This window comes from Triturus cristatus, chromosome 7, assembly GCF_964204655.1.
Source record: "Triturus cristatus chromosome 7, aTriCri1.1, whole genome shotgun sequence".
In the NCBI taxonomy this organism is placed as follows: Eukaryota; Metazoa; Chordata; class Amphibia; order Caudata; family Salamandridae; genus Triturus; species Triturus cristatus.
In genome coordinates, this window is record NC_140590.1 from 1,722,251,205 (window position 1) to 1,722,271,967 (window position 20,763).

At 46.3% G+C, this 20,763-nt stretch overlaps 1 protein-coding gene and 1 long non-coding RNA gene across 3 annotated transcripts in view; one reads left to right on the top strand and one right to left on the bottom strand.

Annotated features, from left to right (window-relative positions):
- The window catches only part of LOC146812896 (uncharacterized), a 395,123-nt gene that overhangs the window by 123,272 nt on the left and 251,088 nt on the right, over window positions 1-20,763 (top strand). The window lies entirely within an intron of this gene.
- Window positions 1-20,763, bottom strand: part of LOC146812897 (ovostatin-like) — a 433,862-nt gene that overhangs the window by 6,786 nt on the left and 406,313 nt on the right. For both annotated transcript variants that reach the window (XM_085619963.1, XM_085619962.1), the window contains exons 32-35: window positions 17,899-17,989; window positions 14,118-14,189; window positions 13,684-13,786; window positions 7,621-7,674 (exon numbers count right to left, since the gene is read on the bottom strand). In XM_085619963.1, the coding sequence (XP_085476089.1) occupies window positions 7,621-7,674; window positions 13,684-13,786; window positions 14,118-14,189; window positions 17,899-17,989 (320 nt within the window). The remainder of the gene's footprint in view (window positions 1-7,620; window positions 7,675-13,683; window positions 13,787-14,117; window positions 14,190-17,898; window positions 17,990-20,763) is intronic.

Sequence of the window (20,763 nt, forward strand, 5' to 3'; positions counted from 1 at the left end):
CAGCAGTCATTACCTGGGGTTTGTTTTATATCTGCTGCAGTATAAAACACTTTGTTTTATATATGCTGCAGTTGTTGCACTTAAAATTCAACTGATTTACCATGTGGAAAATGTTACTTATAGGATGTAGCACTGTATATTCATATGCTTTGCAGCATATAAAACAAAGGGACTTATTTATAAGCCCTTTGCGTTGCCGGTATGTCCCTTTTCCCATTTTAGAAGTGACGCACCGGCGGCACATGGGGCTTGTAAATAAGCTGCAAAGTGTTTTTAACTTGCAGATGTCCATGAGAGGGATGCTACCTAAAAATCCACTGTGGCTAATTTATTATCTGTAGAGTGTGCTTTTGGAGACACAAGGAGAGAGTGTTTGGCTTTAGCATAGAAGGTCTAGATACAGATATATTTAACTCTCTACATAAAAGTACCAGCTTCAAAGATGGCACATACCCTGTACGGTTGGGCAAAAGCTATGAAAAGTTAATTTGGCTTTCTAATTGTTTACTTTCATCAATATAAAACACAAGCATCCTCTTAACATCCAGAGTATGAAGTGCCCTTTCTGCTACAGATCTAGTTTTGGGAAAAAGGGGTAGCTCAATAGTTTGGTTCATGTGGAATAATGACATCAATTTAGACAGAAACTTAGGTTTGGTAAAAAGCACTACCCCATGTTTATAAACCTGGATACATGGTTGGATTATTGTGAGGGCTTTGAGCTCACTCATGCATCTCAGCAAGGTGATTGCTACTAGGACAGCCACCTTCTAAGATAAGAACAGTATCTCACATGAGTGCAGAGATTTAAAAGGAGGGCCCATAAGCCACATGAGGAACACAATATGTTTCCAGAATGTGTCTTTGGAGTATTTACCTTCTTTAGACCCTCCACGAAACCTTTAATTACAAGAACCGTAAAAATCGATGAATGCAGTCTGCTTTGGAGGTACACTGCAACTGCAGTCACGTGTGAGCATATAGAAGTGAAAGCTAGACCTGCCTTGTGTAGATGGTAGGCAATAAGCTCCTGCACAAAACAGTAGATGGATTTAATTGTTGAGAAATACAGTAGCGCATGACCATTTTCTGCCCTCCTGTAGAATACTCGTATATTTCTCTGGGAGGCTAAGGTAGACAAACTCTAGGAAAGCAGGTGATTGATCGCGAGACTGAGCTGTTTGGGATCTGAGTGTCTAAGCTGACCCTGATTGTGGGTGAGAAGGTCTGGTCTCATTGGTAGCTTCTACTGTAGACTACCTAACATCTCAAGTAGCATTGAGTACCAGGGATGATTTGCCCAGTTCATACTGCTAGGAAGAGGGTCATTGACATGCATCATCTTTATCACGTATGGAATGAGGATAAGAGATACAAGAGCATGGGTAAATATACCTGGCCAGTTCGCCCATAGTGCATTGCCCAAGGACTGTTGCTGTGGATAACTGAAGGTAAAACTTTGGCATTTTACCTTTTTGGAAATGGTGAGCAGGTCTATTCATGGAGTACCCCAACGTCGAAAGTGCCTGTGGATGACTTTCAGGTGGAGTTCCGATTCATGAACCTGTTGGTGCATCCTTTTGAGCAGGTCCGCAAAATTATTCAACTTTCTCCCTAGATGCTCCACTAACAGGTGATGGTTGAAGTGTGATGATCAATGCCAGCTCTCCTGTGCTAGTTGAAAAAGCTGGGTGAAGTGGGTCTGCCCCCTGCTTCTGGGTACAGAACATAGTAGTCATGTTATCTGCTTTTCTGAGTAGAGTTTCCTCCCTTAAGAGTGGGAGAAAGGATCTGAGGGCTAGTCTGATGACTAAAAGCTCCAGGTAGCTGATATAACACCCTAGTGAGCCTGGATGCCTTGAGTTGTGATCTAGTGGAGGCGAGCTCCTTAATCCATGAGACAGGCATCTGTAGTGATGGTCACATGTGAAAGGCATCTTGCTGAGCAGGTGGGTGTTGCTGTGCCACCAAAGGGAAGAACGTTCATACCTGGTCATTACCAACACCAGATCCTTGGAAAACCCATCTGCTTGCGTCCCTTGATATGAGAGGCACCATTGTAATGGGCCCATGTATAACATGGTGTGTGATACAATGCCACAAATCCATAATTTGCAATACTTTTGTTAGCGTGTAAAGTGATCGGACAATGTCTTTGAAAAAGAGGCCGCAGCCGTTGGAATCCCATCACCCTGGTTCTCGGATATGCTTTGCCTATTTGTACGTTTACAATTAAACTGAGGAAGGACTGAATTTGTTGGCGTGGTAGATGCAAATTTTTTTTAATTAATGCTGAAACCTAGCTCGTGATGGAAACACTGCTAGCTGAGAACATGCTAGGCATTGTTGTGTGCTGTTGCTATTTATCATTCAGTTGTCTAAATATGGACACATGTGAACAGTGTTCCTGTACAGATAGGCTGCCACGAATGGCAGAGATTTTGTAAACTCACTTGGACATATAGTAACTCTCAAAGGCAAACTTAGAACTGGTGGTGAATGCCACATACCAAGTGAAGATACTGGTGGTATGCTGGGTGTATGCGGATATGAAAGAGCATATCTATCAAATACAGTGACAACATTAAGTCTCCTTGGCGTGGCAGCAGGAAGACATCTTGTAAGAGGATCAAGGGAAAGCGTTCAAAGAAGATCAACCTGTTCAATGGTCAGAGGCTGAGGATCGGTCGAAGTAAATCGTCCTTTTGGGGATGAGGAAGAAAAAGCAAGTCCATCCCTGCCTGTGTTGGTGTACGGGTATCAGTTGTATGGTGCCTGCTGCTAGGAGTGACTGCACTTCGTCCCCCAGAAGATGAAAGTGGTCTGAACGTAGTACATGACTGCGGGGTGGGATGTGGAGAGTGGGTGTGTGAAATTCAATTTATTAACCTTCCCTCACAATGGGGATGATCCACAGATCTAATGCAAGGCTTTTCCCATGTGACACAATGTGCCTCAGTCTTCCCCCAACAGGCACAGTGTGATTGGGTGGAGGAAGGGGAATCACTCTGTTTTTTAGCTGAGGAGCCCTTTGCACCACCACTTCTACCTTTCTCCCACCCATTTCCTCTGTAGGTTCCCCTCTCAAAGGATTCAGATTGGGAGTCCTGAAAGGGCTCCTAGCACTGCTGATGGGAGGTGTTCTGCCCCGAGCTCCCTTGCTTGTTACCTTCCCAGATTATGAAAATCAGGCTTGGGACTGAGAGACTGTAGGGCACCCGTAAACTGCTGTGTCTCTATCCTTTTAGACTTTCTCAAGAATTTGGTCGACCTCTAAGCCAGGCACTCTTACAAAGTAGGACGTGAGTGCTGACCTCTCTAGTTGCTGTGCCTGCTGCATCAAAGGCACACTAAATATTGGCATTGCTAATTGTTTTGCCCTTGGCCACCATGTCTTGTCCTCTGTTGCAGTCAGCCTCAGTTAGAGGCTTATGAGCGCATGCATTTCCTGACAGTGGTAATATTTGTACCTGGAGAGGAGGCCCACGAGTTGGCAATTCGCTAATGAGTGGCTGTTTCAAGTGCCATCCACTTCCCTACGCTGTCAGTCTTTTTGGACTCCCTTTTTGGGGAGAAGTATCATTGGTAGCCGGTGCAGAAGCCTTCTTCTGAGCAGTGTGCACTACCAGGGAATCCGGGAACATGTGTCCATGAATATAAGCCAGATCTTCTCAGGCAGGCTTATATTATCTTTCAATCTGGGGAGTCACAATAGTGGTCTTAATAGGCTCCTTTAATGTGTCACTGATGGACTTTACAATCCCCTTAAGCATGGGAAGATAGTTTAGAGACTGCTCTGTCTTGGACAACATTTCTATGAGGAAGTTGTCCTCATCTTTCACAGCATGGAGTTTTAGAATAAATGGTGCTGGGAAGCCTGCTGTATTACTGCATAATATGCAGTAGTATTCTCCAGTGAGGTTTCCTCAAGCAGGAAATCGCGCGAGATCAGGGTCATACTGTAGGTCCACTACATAGTCCTCCAGTGGATTGTCTCCCTCTTGCGGTCTAAAGGTCGCCTTGTAGGGGTTCTATGGGTAACAACGAATACCCTGATTGTAGTCCGTATCCTGTGTGTCACGTGGAGGGGAGTGTGGAGGCCAAGGAGGTGCCGGAGGAGGAGGTGGAATGGGGAGTGGTGGAAAGGGCATCAGGAACATAGCTGCAGGTCTAATCCTTTTGGGGCTTGATAGTGTATGAGGAGTGGACTGAGGTTCTTGATCGAAGATGAAGCATCTCTTTTAGGAAAGAGGATGATTGCTGGATTCGGAAGTCTGGCTAGCATTTTACCTGTGTCAAGATAAATTAACAATTTCTTCAGTTTTTTTTATGAAGAACATATACCAGCTTTTTGAATGTCCACGCCTTGAGGTGTTTGACCTAAGCATCAGAGAAGCCTTCGACACCGACATCAGTGCCTCGTGTTAATGGATCATTGGCATCGACTTCAATTTTGATGTGGAGCTGCCAATATCTTATGATTGGGAAATCAGTAGTGGACACATATGTTACAGTTTGCTGGTAAGAGGCTCATGCGGTTGGATTGCAGGGTTCTTGTTCGAAGTCCATGCAATTGTGTGGGAGATGTAGGTAACCAAACTCTTGCACCCAGGTACCAAATCGCTAGGCTGAGCTGTTTGGGGTCTGTGTGTGATCTTGCCTTGGTTCCTGGTGAGAAGGTCAGGCCTGTTGGGAAGTTTCTTGTGTGGACTAAGTGACATCTCAAGGAGTGCAGACTTTCAGGGCTGCCTGGCGCAGGTGAAGGCTATGAGGATGAGGGTTTGAGACATTTGCTGCACTTCTCCACCACAAAAAGAAGGAGCTGGAGATGCAGGAAAGCATAAGCAAAAATCCATGACCAGTTCATCCACAATGCATTGCAAATGGACTGTGGGTGACTGGAGGTGAAAGGTGGGCATTTTGCCTTCTCCAGGATGAAAATATGTCTATGTGTGGAGTGCACCCACTCTGGAGTTAGTAGACCAGAACCTGTGGGTGGAGTTCCAACTTGTTTTATTGATGTGTCCTTCTGAGCAGGCCTGCCAGGTCCTTGTTCTCCTTCAGAAAGTAGCCTGCCACCAAGTAGATGTGTTAATGGAGCATCCAATGCCAGGTGGTCTGTGAGTGAGAGACATTGAGAGCCTTTCCTGTTTTTATACCTAATACATGGTGAACATGTTTGTCCGACTTGACTAGTACTACCTTGTCTTGAGTGAGAAGAAGGAAGACTTTGAGAGAGAGAGAGACAAATTAATTGGAGATTGAGGTGGTTGTGGTAGCCCTGCTGATGGGAGGCCAACACTCCCTGTACTGTCCGACTTGAGCTGAGGCCCCCAACCGGCAGAAGCATCTGTGGTAATGGAGACTTGCAAAATGGGGTCAAGAATAGGCCTGCCCTGCAGCAGATTGTTGCTGTTCCTTCACGGTAGTTAGTGGTGTGTACTGGCCTTTACCAACACTAGATCCTCCATCTACCCCCCACCTATGATCATTATGCTGAAAGCCACTGCTGCGGGCCCATGTGTAGCCAGGCTTGGGGATCAATAGTGGTACATGAGGTCATCATGCCAAAGAAACACAAAAAGGTTTCAATGGTGAGATGAGGATGTGGCTGAAAAGAGGGATGAGCTTCTGAAATGCAGAGACCCATTACAAGCCTGGGAAGGATTTTTCCTGTAACCAAATTCAGTACTGCCTCTAAGAAGGGTTGAGTTTGAAGAGGTTATTGGTGGGATTTGGTGGCATTTATGGTGATCCCAGGGCTGTGCAGAAGTAAGATGTCTACCTAGGTGTGCGCTCAGCACTGTTGCTTTCTTGCGCTCTTGATCAGCCAGTCTTAGTAGGGGAAGACTCCTTAAGTGGGAGGTGACTATTGTCAGGCACCTGGTGAAGACCCACTTACCACAAAATACAGGTAACATCAGAGGGTGGAATGAATGGAGATGTGGAAATAGGCATCCTTGAGGTCTAATGCCATCATTTAATCACCTTGTTGAAGCAGAGACAGAACATCCTGTAATGTCACCATATGGAAATGTTTGGAGATGTATCGGTTGAGAGGCTGGAGGTCCAGGATGGGCCTGAGAGACCCGTCCTTCTTGGGAATGAGGAAGTAAATGAAGCAAACTTGCACTGGTTCTATGGCACCTTTTTGATGGAAAGCTTGACCTTCTTCTTGACCTCCCTGCTGAAAAAGTGCCTACATGGGGAATGTTGGGAGGGGGTGTGAGAAGTTCTAGGCAGTGCCTGTGGATGACCACTGTTATGACCCACTTATTCAATTTGATTTCTTGCCAACAATTAAGGAAATCTTGCAGCTTGCCCACAACGAGTATTATGTGATTGGAGGAAGGAGAGAAAAGTCACTGTTTGGATTGGATTTAGAAGCGCCTTGCCCCTGCCTGTTCTTTCCTCTGTAAACACCACTGGTGTACCCTCATGGTGTCTGCAGGTGATGGGTCTGATGCTGCCTAGGAGCCCCGAGAGATTGAGCTCTGGAGGGCACCCATGTCATCGTTGGTATCCGTGATCTTCTCTATCTTTTCTAGCATCTTGTCAACCTGAAGCCAAAGAGGTGTTTGCCATTGAAGGGCAGGTTGAGCAGATGCTGTCAGACCTTGAGTTTAAAACCCCAGATACTCAGTCATTCATGGCATATAATAAGGACACTAGCGTTAACCCCCATGACATGGAGTCGGCCGTGTCTTGGGTGCAATGGATGGTGGTGCTGGAGGTGGTCTTGGCTTCTGCCATCAACTCTTCCTTCCTTTTCTTGTATTTATCTGGTGAGTTCTTGATTAGCGCCTCCATTTCATGCAATTGTGCACTATTGTTAAGTGAGAGCAGGCTCATGGAGTTAGCTATCCTGCAGTGGGTGGTAGCTCCTACCCTCTTCCCAGCTGTGTCCAGCTTCTTGCTTTCTTTGTCGGACGGGGGTGGCATCGTCCATGGCCTGAGCACTGGTGTACTTGATCGGGGTATACACCACAAGGGACTCAGTAGGGACATAACCCCTGACGTAAAGTGGGTTATTTGGGGGGGGGGGTTATTTCTTCTCCACCAGGGGATATACCACCCTCACCTTGACCAGTTCCTTGAAAGTGTCTGTGAGGGACTTTATCATACCCGTCAACATGTGGAGAACCTGGCCAGTTCTTTGGGAATTGGACAGTGGGAGGTGACTATTGCCAGGAACTTGGTGAATACCCACTTAACACAAAACACAGGTAGCATCAATGGGTGGAATAAATGGAGACTCTCTGGTCCATTCTAGAGGTGAGGGAACATTTTACGCTAAGAAAATAGTGCTAAATGCTGGGTTGCACTCCTCACTTAACTTTGCTGTGGTTGTCAATGTGGGGCTAGTGTCCGTCTACTTCATTCCACAGAGGAGACAGATGTAAGTGGTTTCCTGCATTAAAGTGGTATTCTGCAGCCCCTTCGGATGGCACTAGGTGTCACAGCGGCAGGTTCTACATACTCACCTACAGTAGGGCAAAGCTCCAAGGGCCCAGGATTGGATTTCAGAGAGCAGCAATTTAACTTTACAAAGGATTAAATGGGAAGAGGAGTTGGCTAATGCCAATTCTTTTTTATGACTTTTGCCCTGATTATAATTACCTTCACTCGAGGACTTGCTGCATGGATGAGCATACTCTGCAAATCCTGTTTCATCTGTGAGAAGAGAACATACGGTTAGTATCAAAAATATGTCTAGGCGACTCCCAGGGCTACAAAATGAAAGTGAAGCACACCAAAATCACAAGCCATCTCATTCTCTGTAAGAAAATAATCCTTTTACTCTTAAGAATATCAGACTCATTTGCACCCTATCTACGCAGCATCAAAAGAAAAAGGGTCACTTGTTTGGAACCACTACCAACCACGTAGGAAAGCAATGTGACCTCCTGCTTTCCCCATAATCTAAGGACACAACCATCCAAAGAAGAAAACAAAATGACCTCACCATAATCTGATGAGGAAGCCCCACAATCCTTTGGTGATGACCTTTCTGGTGGATGCTCTATCTAACCACAAATTCCTCACTTTTTTGATTCTGGACTGGATCCAGAAACCTTGAAATAGCTCCCTTCATATGTGATCTCACTGACTCAAATAAGACTCCATAGTGTGCGCTGATGTCATTTTCCATCCTAAATCGAAAATCATTGGAAGGACATTTGGTGGTCCTGAGAGTTCTGTGGGGCCAGAAGGCACAGCAGAGGAAAGGGAAGTAGATCTAAAGATCTGAAGCATGCCCAAAGCAAGCGCCACCATTTGCTGTAGTTCAGCTGATGGCGGTGGAAATTTCCAGGTGCAGCTTTTCCAGGATAGACATCTGCTCCGAACAGGATGTTGGGAATACAGGACCTACCTCTCCTGGAGCTGGATCAATGCTTAAAAAACAAGACACCCCTTTGTGAGGTATTATGTGGTTCTTGGGGGAGTCTCCTTCCTTCGATCACTCCCTTTTAACAAAAATTACCTATAAAGGAGATCGGGGGCCACATTGTGCCAAAGACTCCTGGGGTGAGTGGGTAAGTGTTCCAAAGTTTTGCGACTCCGGGGCACTTTGATATTGCAGACAATGTGAGAATTCGGCATCAGTATCTGTAAGTGTGACATTGCTTGCAGCCCAACCCTTTGACATGGTATGGTAAAGTGATGTACTGCCTAAAAGAAATGATGTCAGTATTATGTATACAGAAATATTGTTTGACATAAATACTTGTATTCTCAATATAGATTTCTTGGATGATATTCTGGTACCTCGCTGCCAAACAATTTGAGAATGTAAACAACAGTGAAAACCAAAGAGCTGAGATCTGGATCTGTGCCAGATCTCATGGTAGAAAAGGACTGACAGTGCATAGGGTGCAGCCTTATATGGTTCTGTGATGTCACTTCTGGGGGAGGTGCTGAACCCCTGGCTGGAGTGTGGCGCACTTGATGATGCGGAGGGGCTAGTTCAAGTTTTCTGAATCGAGTCTTACACCTTTGGAGGGTTCAAAAGGTGAGAAACCTACATGTAGAATTACCCACCATAAAACCTTTTGCTACATACAAATTACATAGGTTAGCAAAACAACCCCAGGCAATAGATGTTAAGCCTGCCAGGAAACGCATGCTGCCTAAATCAAACAGCAATCAAACCAGAAAGAAGGGAATAGCTCTCTGGTGATTCTGCATGACACAAATCAAAACACAAAATACTATTCTTCATCACACCAACACCCTAACCCATGCCATGTCCAAACTATTGAACCCAGACAGAACCATCCTTCCTGAAGACAAGCTCATCTTTTAGACTAATACTTCCTATAAAAATAAAAAATAAAAGCTGAAGACATTCAGTACTTTCCCACAACACAATAAACTTACCGACAAGGAAAGCCACGCCACCTAATGCAATTTCACATTTGTTGTCCGACCTATAATCCTCTGCATCTCAGACCCATGTCCTATCTGTCTCCAATGCACGTTGTAACTGGAGACCACAGGAGTCTCAGGAGCAAAGGCAGTACTCAGCTTGAAACCACTAAACTTTATACACCCTTCGCGTAAAAAAATGTCCTTCGTAGGAACCGTAATCAGTGCCCTGAACTCTGGAACGTTTTCTTCCCTTACTGAAGGCAAAACATGATTTTCTGGCTTTAAGTAAACTTTTGAAAACCCACCCATTTTAACTGCACCACAACCAATTCCTAAATAGTTCCTATCCTGTATTCTCTTTTCTGTGATCAACTGTGTTTGTCTGTTATTGTGACACTTCCTTCTTAGGAATTTTCAACTGCTTCTAAATGCTTATTATTATGAGCATCTCATTTGTTATAAACTGGAAAATAAAATAGATGCTATTCCACAATATGGCCACCCTGGCATTGGGAAAGATGTTCTACCGCTCTCCAGCTTCTTAGCAATGTCTCCTGGGAGAGAGATTATGATATCTATCACCATCCCATGATGCAGCAGCCATCCACAAAAGAAAGACAAAGCCCTCCACTGACATTTCTATGAACAGCTACCACAGCACAGAGGGATCCCAAAGCACCTGCTGTTACCCAATGAAAGAGGACATTCAGCATCCACCCATGGAACCAAAACAAAGCCCTAAAGAAAGCCCAAGCGCACTACCACAATACCACTAAACAGTACTCCGATCTCAAAGAGAATAGGCCATTCATACTATAGCACACCAGGCCTACCACAAAGAAAGAGCACTAACTCTGGCAACAGCCACGACAAAACTAGAAAAGAGAGGCAGGATGACATTGGAGACTCCCCTTGTGCGAATCCAGCATGCTGGCTGGACTGAAAACTCTAGAAGGCAAGAAACAATGGAACAAAACTGCAGAAGATTGTGCGGAAACACTAGTAAACAGTCTGCCACTCCTTGACGCTTTGCGGAGAGCACTAGTGAACAACAGTCAGCCACCCCTTGATATTCTGCAGAAACACTAGTAAACAACATTCAGCTACCCCTTGACGCTCCGTGGAAACCCTAGTGAACAACAGTCAGCCAACTCTTGGCACTTTGTGGAAACAATAGTGAAGAACAGCCAGCCACCCCTAGACGCTCTGAGGAAATACCAGTGAACAACAGAAAGCCACCCCTTGATATTCTGCAGAAACACTAGTAAACAACATTCAGCTACCCCTTGACGCTCCGTGGAAACCCTAGTGAACAACAGTCAGCCAACTCTTGGCACTTTGTGGAAACAATAGTGAAGAACAGCCAGTCAGCCCTTGCAGTGCTGCGGAAACACCAGTGAACAACAGTCAGCCACCCTGTGGTGGTCTACGGAAACACTAGTAAACAACATTCAGCTACCCCTTGAATTTCTGCTGAAACACTAGTGAACAACAGTCAGCCACCCCTTGACGCTTCGTGGAAACCCTAGTGAACAACAGTCAGCCAACTCTTGGCACTTTGTGGAAACAATAGTGAACAACAGCCAGCCACCCCTTGCGGCTCTGCGGAAACACCAGTGAACAACAGTCAGCCACCCTCTGATGGTCTACGGAAACACTAGAAAACAACATGCAGCTACCCCTTGAATTTCTGCTGAAACACTAGCGAACAACAGTCAGCCACCCCTTGATGCTCCGTGGAAACCCTAGTGAACAACAGTCAGCCAACTCTTGGCACTTTGTGGAAACAATAGTGAAGAACAGCTAGCCACCCCTTGCGGCTCTGCGGAAACACCAGTGAACAACAGTCAGCCACCCTCTGATGGTCTACGGAAACACTAGAAAACAACATTCAGCTACCCCTTGAATTTCTGCTGAAACACTAGTGAACAACAGTCAGCCACCCCTTGACGCTCCGTGGAAACCCTAGTGATCAACAGTCAGCCAACTCTTGGCACTTTGTGGAAACAATAGTGAAGTCCGTGGAAACCCTAGTGAACAACAGTCAGCCAACTCTTGGCACTTTGTGGAAACAATAGTGAAGAACAGCCAGCCACCCCTTGCGGCTCTGCGGAAACACGAGTGAACAACAGTCAGCCACCCCTTGATGGTCTACGGAAACACTAGTAAATAACATTCAGCTACCCCTTGAATTTCTGCTGAAACACTAGTGAACAACAGTCAGCCACCCCTTGACGCTCCGTGGAAACCCTAGTGAACAACAGTCAGCCAACTCTTGGCACTTTGTGGAAACAATAGTGAAGAACAGCCAACCAACCCTTGCGGCTCTGCGGAAACACCAGTGAACAACAGTCAGCCACCCAGTGATGGTCTACGGAAACACTAGTAAACAACAGTCAGCCAGCCCTTGATGCTCCCGCAAACGTTAGTGAACAAAAGTCAGCCACCCTTGATCCTCTGCGGAAACACTACTGAACAGTCAGCCAGCTCTTGATGGTCTGCGGACACACTAGTAAACAACAGCCAGCCACCCCCTTGATGCTCTGCGGAAACACTAGTGAACAAAAGTCTGCCACCCCTTGCACTCCTCTGCGGAAACAATAGTGAACTACAGTCAGCCAACCCTTAAAGCTCTGTGGAAACACGAGTGAACAACAGTCAGCCATCCCTTGAAGCTCTGTGGAAACACTAGTGAACAATAGTCAGCCACCCCTTGATGCTCTGCAGAAACACTAGTGAACGACCGTCAGCCATTCCTTGAAGCTCTGTGGAAACACTAGTGAACAACAGTCAGCCACCCCTTGACGCTTCATGGAAACCCTAGTGAACAACAGTCAGCCAACTCTTGGCACTTTGTGGAAACAATAGTGAAGTCCGTGGAAACCCTAGTGAACAACAGTCAGCCAACTCTTGGCACTTTGTGGAAACAATAGTGAAGACCAGCCAGCCACCCCTTGCAGCTCTGCGGAAACACGAGTGAACAACAGTCAGCCACCCCTTGATGGGCTACGGAAACACTAGTAAACAACATTCAGCTACCCCTTGAATTTCTGCTGAAACACTAGTGAACAACAGTCAGCCACCCCTTGACACTCCGTGGAAACCCTAGTGAACAACAGTCAGCCAACTCTTGGCACTTTGTGGAAACAATAGTGAAGAACAGCCAACCATCCCTTGCGGCTCTGCGGAAACACCAGTGAACAACAGTCAGCCACCCCGTGATGGTCTACGGAAACACTAGTAAACAACAGTCAGCCAGCCCTTGATGCTCCCGCAAACGTTGGTGAACAAAAGTCAGCCACCCCTTGATCCTCTGCGGAAACACTACTGAACAGTCAGCCAGCTCTTGATGGTCTGCGGACACACTAGTAAACAACAGCCAGCCACCCCCTTGATGCTCTGCGGAAACACTAGTGAACAAAAGTCTGCCACCCCTTGCACTCCTCTGCGGAAACAATAGTGAACTACAGTCAGCCAACCCTTAAAGCTCTGTGGAAACACGAGTAAACAACAGTCAGCCATCCCTTGAAGCTCTGTGGAAACACTAGTGAACAATAGTCAGCCACCCCTTGATGCTCTGCAGAAACACTAGTGAACGACAGTCAGCCATTCCTTGAAGCTCTGTGGAAACACTAGTGAACAACATTTAGCACCCCTTGATGCTCCACAGAAACACTACTGAACAACAGTCAGCCACCCCTTGATGCTCTGCTGGAACACAAGTGAAGAACAGTCAGCCACCCCTTGATGGTCTGTGGAAACACTAGTGCACAACAGTCAGCCACCCCTTGACGCTCTGCGGAAACACTAGTGCACAACAGTCAGCCATCCCTTGATGCTCTGCGGAAACACTAGAGAAGAACTGTCAGCCATCCCTTGATGCTCTGTGGAAACACTAGCGAACAACATTTAGCACCCCTTGATGCTTCACAGAAACACTACTGAACAAGTCAGACACCCCTTGACGCTCCGTGGAAACCCTAGTGAACAACAGTAAGCCACCCCTTGACGCTCCGTGGAAACCCTAGTGAACAACAGTCAGCCACCCCTTGACGCTCTGCAGAACAAATAGGAATGTGAACTGCAGAGACTAGAAGACAAAGACTGGGGAGGCGTGACGTCACCCGAGCGAGGTGCTATAAGAGCAGAGCTCAGATGAGGGCAATTTAAAATACTGCCCCGCCAGTACTATGCTGGAACCAGGCTTGGGCAAGACTGATCATCACAGATGTTAGGTGGTTGCAAAGGGAGATTATTACACACTTTGAGGGTCAGCCCCGAGTTAGAGGCGTGTTGTACTTGTCTACCTACCTCTCTTATAGTAATCAGAGACACGAACCGTGGCCGTCTTCCTGTTTTGCACGGGAGTTGTCTCTGTCATGGTGAAAGCGACAGAGCCTTGTTCCTTGGTGATCTGAAAACAAAACAGAAACAAGTCAAGAAAGGGAGGGATGGGGCTTGCTGGAAGGAGTTTGGGTGCATTGGCTGGGCACCTTGAGGGACCCTGAGGGCACATATTGGGAAACTGAGTTCTGTACTGTTCTTCTTAGGCCTTTAAAGGGCTCGCCGGCTCCTTGTCTTGTAATAGTCACCTTGTAATAGCCATACTCATTGCCAATGGAGTAGGGTCATTTTTGAGACAAGGGCTAGAGCACTCAGAAGTTTTGCAGAGAAACATCTGCTTAATGCATGGGAGTGAGTACATACTGGGCAGGAAACACAGAAGATCCTCTGTTCATACTTACTCTATTGATATAGAAGATCACGCGGCCCGTTGTAGAAAGGTCGTACTGGTTGATTTTGCCTTGGTTCACCAACTGATTGTGAAACAAAGAAGGAAATAAGGTTAAATGGCAAGAGATTTATTGACTAAACATAGAAAGAGGGGAGTAATCATATCTGGGACAGAAAAGCACAGAGCAAAGTTCGGGCTCTTCCAAAATCTGTAAAGACGGGAGCACAGGACAACCAGGGCTCTGGGAACTGTCCCTGTGCCCCAAAGGAGAGCCCAAGACCATCAGAGCTCAGTGAGCTGTACCTAAACCTGTGAAGAGTAGACCACAGGACAATCAGGGCTCTGGGGATGTACCTAAACCTGTGAAGAGAAGAGCACAGGACCAGCAGGGCTCTGGGGCTATACCTAAACCTGTGAATAGGAGAGCACGGGACCGGCAGGGCTCTGAGGCTGTAACTAAACCTGTGAAAGGGAGAGCACAGGACAGGCAGGGCTCTGGTGCTGTACCTAAACCTGTGAAGAGGAGAGCACAGGACAGGCAGGGCTCTGGGTCTATACCTAAACCCGTGAAGAGGAGAGCACAGGACAGTCAGGGCTCTACAGGCTATACTTAAACCCGTGAAGAGGGGAGAACAGGACAGTTAGGGTTCTACGGGCTATACCTAAACCTGTGAAGAAGGGAGAACAGGACTGGCAGTGCTCTGGGGCTATACCTAAACCTGTGAAGAGGGGAGCACAGGACAGTTAGGGTTCTATGGGCTATACCTAACCCTGTGAAGAGGGGAGCACAGGACAGTTTGGGTTCAATGGGCTATACCTAAACCTATGATGAGAATACAGGACAATCAGGGCTCTCTAAGCTATAACAAAACCTGTGAAGAGGAGAGAACGGGAAAGGCAGGGCTCTGGGGCTATAACTAAACCTTTTAAGAGGAGACCTCGGGACAATCAGGGCTCTGGGGCTGTACCTAAACCTATGAAGAGGGGAGCACAGGACAGTTAGGGTTCTATGGGCTATACCGAAACCTTTGAAAAGGAGAGCACAGGACAGGCAGGGCTCTGGGGCCATAACTAAACCCTTGTGGAGGAGAGCACAGAACAATCAGGGCTGTGGGGCCATACCTAAATCTGTGAAGAAGAGAGCACAGATCAATCAGGGCTCTGAGACTATACCGAAACCTATTAAGAGGGGAGCACAGGACAGTTAGGATTCTATGTGCTGTACCTAAACCTATTGAGAGGGGAGCACGGGACAGTTAGGGGTTTATGGGCTGTACCTACACCTATGAAGAGGGGAGCACAGGACAGTTAGGGTTCTATGTGCTGTACCTAATTCTATGAAGAGGGGAGCACAGGACAGTTAGGGTTCTATGGGCTGTACCTAAACCTATGAAGAGGGGAGCACAGGACAGTTAGGGTTCTATGGGCTGTACCTAAACGTATGGAGAGGGGAGCACAGGACAGTTAGGGTTCTATGAGCTGAACCTAATCCTATGAAGAGGGTAGCACAGGACAGTTAGGATTCTATGGGCTGTACCTAAACCCTTGAAGAGGGGAAGCACAGGACAGTTAGGGTTCTATGGGCTGTACCTAAACCTATGAAGAGGGGGAGTACAGGACAGTTAGGGTTCTATGGGCTAGCCTAGATTACTGAAAGTGAATAGGGATTAACCATTATCGCTAACTCAATGAAGGAGTGGGACAGGGAATCATCATAGTAACACTAGGGACCTGACCTCAAGGGGGACTGTGCAATTGTATTTGGAGGTCATACATTTCCTTTGTGTTGGTTGGTGGTAGAAATAAAATACTTTTCTTAATTCATAAAAGTAATTATTTGACTGGATAACGAGCTATTGCTATTCCTCCTCTGGGCTGTACCTAAACCTATGAAGAGGGGAGCACAGGACAGGTAGGGTTCTATGAGCTGAACCTAATCCTATGAAGAGGGGAGCACAGGACAGTTAGGATTCTATGGGCTGTACCTAAACCTTTGAAGAGGGGAAGCACAGGACAGTTAGGGTTCTATGGGCTGTACCTAAACCTATGAAGAGGGGGAGTACAGGACAGTTAGGGTTCTATGGGCTAGCCTAGATTACTAAAAGTGAATAGGGATTAACCATTATCGCTAACTCAATGAAGGAGTGGGACAGGGAATCATCATAGTAACACTAGGGACCTGACCTCAAGGGGGACTGTGCAATTGTATTTGGAGGTCATACATTTCCTTTGTGTTGGTTGGTGGTAGAAATAAAATACTTTTCTTAATTCATAAAAGTAATTATTTGACTGGATAACGAGCTATTGCTATTCCTCCTCTGGGCTGTACCTAAACCTATGAAGAGGGGAGCACAGGACAGGTAGGGTTCTATGTGCTGTACCTAATTCTATGAAGAGGGGAGCACAGGACAGTTAGGGTTCTATGTGCTGTACCTATTTCTATGAAGAGGGGAGCACAGGACAGTTAGGGTTCTATGGGCTGTACCTAAACCGATGAAGAGGGGAGCACAGGACAGTTAGGGTTCTATGGGCTGTACCTAAACCTATGAAGAGGGTAGCACATTACAGTTAGGGTCCTATGGGCTGTACCTAATCCTATGAAGAGGGGAGCACAGGACAGTTAGGATTCTATGGGCTGTACCTAAACCTATGAAGAGGGGGAGCACAGGACAGTTAGGGTTCTATGGGCTGTACCTAAACCTATGAAGAGGGGGAGCACAGGACAGTTAGGGTTCTATGGGCTGTACCTAAACCTATGAAGAGGGGAGCACAGGGCGGTTAGGGTTCTATGGGCTGTACCTAAACCTATGAAGAGGGGAGCACAGGACGGTTAGGGTTCTATGGGCAGTACCTAAACCTACAAAGAGGGGAGCACAGGACGGTTAGGGTTCTATGGGCTGTACCTAAACCTATGAAGAGGGGAGTACAAGACAATTAGGGTTCTATGGGCTAGCCTAGATTACTAAAAGTGAATAGGGATTAACCATTATCGCTAACTCAATGAAGGAGTGGGACAGGGAATCGTCATAGTAACACTAGGGCCCTGACCTCAAGGGGGACTGTGCAATTGTTTTTGGAGGTCATACATTTCCTTTGTGTTGGTTGGTGGTAGAAATAAAATACTTTTCTTAATTTATAAAAGTAATTATTTGACTGGACAAAGAGCTATTGCTATTCCTCTGAACATGCGGAGTTGTGAGCCTGTGGCATCAGGAGCACATGGTTGGGCCCAGTAGCCCCTGCATGCCCTGTGGCCCTCTGAAAGGGGTTCTGACATATACTTATACTGACAGAGCAGAGCAGAGGACGGGTTCAGGCCTCTTAAAGCTATACTTAGACTGAGAGGAGAGTAAAGGACATAACCAGGGCTCTGAGGGATATTTCTGTACCTCATAGAGGTGAGCAGAGGACACTGTCCGTGTATTTGGGGCATTCCTTGTAAGTGAGAAAGGAAAGTGTGGGCAAAGACCAGGCTCTCAGGTATCCTAAGAGTCAGGGTGCAGGGATATATTCCTGCACCTGATGCAGTAGAGTACGGGGCAGTCAGGGCACCTGGCACTAGTCCTTCATCTGATATGAGGAAAGCACTGGACAGTCAGGACTCCAGAAGATATTATTGTATTTGAAAGACTAAAACACAGGATGGGGCAGGTCTCTCCTCCTCTTGGAGTGACAAAGTCTAGGCTTTTGGGCCTATTCCTAATGCAGAACACTTTCATATAAAGAACCATCACTCCATGCCTCCATTGCTAAGAAGTCCCAGCTATCTGCAGATTCTCTTGTGGCCTTACCGCTGTTAGATTGGACTCCATTGGTTGGAAACCAGACAAAAGCTTCACATCCACCAAAACCATGTTGGAGGCGTTGTTCTTCCCAATGTAGCTGATTGAATAAGGAACAAGGAGACACATTAGTTCGACCAATTGATATATGGGTCAGTGGAGGGTGTGCCACTTTTTATCTTCCTCCTAAGATGCTAAACACATTTATTTCAAAGATGTGTTCAAGACAGTGAATGGATCAGCCTTAGTGTACTTGGTACAGTCACCCACAATATGCTCTACCCAACCCCAAACAATCCTCCAAAAATACCCTTTGAGACAATGACCGTCCGCTGTCGTGTAAACGGAGTCTGTAAGCGGAGTTCTACAATGTCTGAATTTCCCACCTATGTATTGCTGAACCTAGCTCAATGCACCAACACTTGAACGAGAAAGTCCAAGTTGCGGTAGACTCATACTCAACTGACTGGTTGATGTGACTCAGGGTTTTCTAGGTTACAAACAATCCTGAAAAAGGTTTCAGGGAAGCAGTGGTACTGCAAAGCCAATTTCGATCTTTAAAAGATCACACATAAGCATCGTACTAAGTTGGGGACAGTTTATGGTTAAAAAGTGTTTGTTTCAACATTCTAATTGTGTTGCTAAGCCTATGAATAAGGACCACACAAAATACGATCGATTAATACTGCTCCGAGGCGCGTGACCAACAATGAGAATAATATGAACATTTCTAACATAGTGAGAAATCCATTCTTCAACCTAACAACCTAAGACCTACTTCTTTTGTATGCCATTAGTGAGTAATATGACATCTTTACACATTAGGGTCAGAAGGGTGTGACACATTTGAAGGTTAAAGACATGTGACATATGTGTTTTCACCAGAAAGTTAAAGACCATCATGTTTTTAGAATCTCGGAGGTGAAGGGTCGCCATTCTTCAAGTAGGCGTAAGACAAAATTAACTCGGAACTGGACAAAATGGCGTCTCACAACACCACATCAGAGAACACCTCTGAAGGTTAATCCCCCGTTCTGCATGTTTCCTGTGTTTGCCCTCAAACTGCTGAAGTGGCTGGAACATATCAAATGGTAACCAGGTTAGTGCACAAGTCACCTAAGGGGATAGTTTGTGCCAGTCCTGAATACTATTACACTACACAAAAAGTTTGCCACTGAAGCCTCAGAGACTGACTGAGAAAGATAGCCAAAGGAGCAATGATCATTCTTAGTCAATAGGAGTGAGTTTTAAGCCTGAATGCACACTTCTAATGTCTGTAGCATCCAGGGCAGTGGTCTTCAAACTTTCTAATGGTATGCGCCCATCATGTAAAAACATTTCATCAGGGCCCACCAGATTGACAAACACATTTTTTATCAATAAAACCATAAAATAGGTAGCTCTAAACATAACAACAAACATTCAAACAGTGCAGCTGTGTTCAGTTACCCCTTTTAACAAGCATTTACAATGCAATAGGTCTCACATTCACGCACGTTTAAGCTATTGGCATTGTAAATGACAATGCCTATTATATTTGTTTTGTTTTTTAAACATAAATAAAAGGCATTGTCATTTACAATGCCAATAGCTTAAACCCATGTAAATGCGAGACCTATTGCATTGCAAATGGTTGTTTGAGTTTCAAACTGAGCACGGCAACGCTTCAAGGACTTTTGATTGAGGATGAAGGATATATGATGGGTCATAGCAGCCACTCCTTCCCAACCCAGATACTTCTGAAGACCAGGTAAGGCAGGCTTACTAAACTTCACATGTGGTTTGTGAAAGGTTCCAAAAGATGCCGTGTGTACACCTTACCTGTACATCACACACCTGAACAGGTGGCCAAGAGGTGAGCTCAGACTCAATGGTCACTCAATATTGCAGCACTATTAAGAGGTTTTGGTATTCTCCTTTTAAAAGTCAGTACCAAAGAGAAGTTCTTGCCATGATAAGTATAAAAAGCATAGGGAGTGTAATGCAATCCCGGCAGGCTCAGCTCTCCCGGCCCAAGAAGTGGCTGAAGGAGCGAGTAAAACAAGTCCGGCCGCCGAGAGCTCTTCCATCCTGCAAAGGGATCCAGGTGAGGTGGGTGCCAGAGCGGGAGCTTCTAGTGCGCTACAGATGTTGGGGAGCAAGAGTACCCCGCATGGTTAATATTGCTTCTACGTGGCCAGCCCCGTCCGACCCGCGTCTGGTCCCACCTTCCCTAGCTGCACTGCAAGTTGGTGCAACTGTGCTGAGCTCACAGAGGCCCACGGCAGCGCAGGTTGCAGCCGTCGGGAGAGAGTTTGAGGGGCGCGCGCATGGCTCAGATATCGGGAAAGGAGCACAGTGCATTGCAAATTACGCACAGCTGCGACATTCCCAGGAGATGGTGCATTTGAAATTGGACGCGTGGAGGGGGTGCGAGAAACCTCAGAGGTCATTCAAAATGGGGTATCTAAGAATCGGGGGTACTTTAGCATGACTGGCGCATGTAATTCATAATGTAAAGAAAGCAGTCGACAAAACTTGAAAAGTAGTCGAGAATACATACAGGTTGGTGGCGCTTATAATCTTTAGAAGGACGCTTTACGAAGGAAATGGAAACGAGTAATCCAAGTGTTGTGCACGTTGGGGCCAAGTGAACATCAGAGGGGGCCCAATGCAGTTTGAGGACGTAGTGGGGCTTGGCTCAGTGCAATTCTATAAAATAAGGGCACTCAGCAGACAAAATCAGAGGTGACGTTGCGTTTGGCACACGCCAAGAGCATGAAGAACGTGCATTAAACGTGCCCCAACCCACCGAACAAGCTGTCTCCGTGGAGCCGAGGGGATGGAAAGTGCATGAGGCTGCTGAGGACAAAAGGAGAACAGGAGATGTGCACG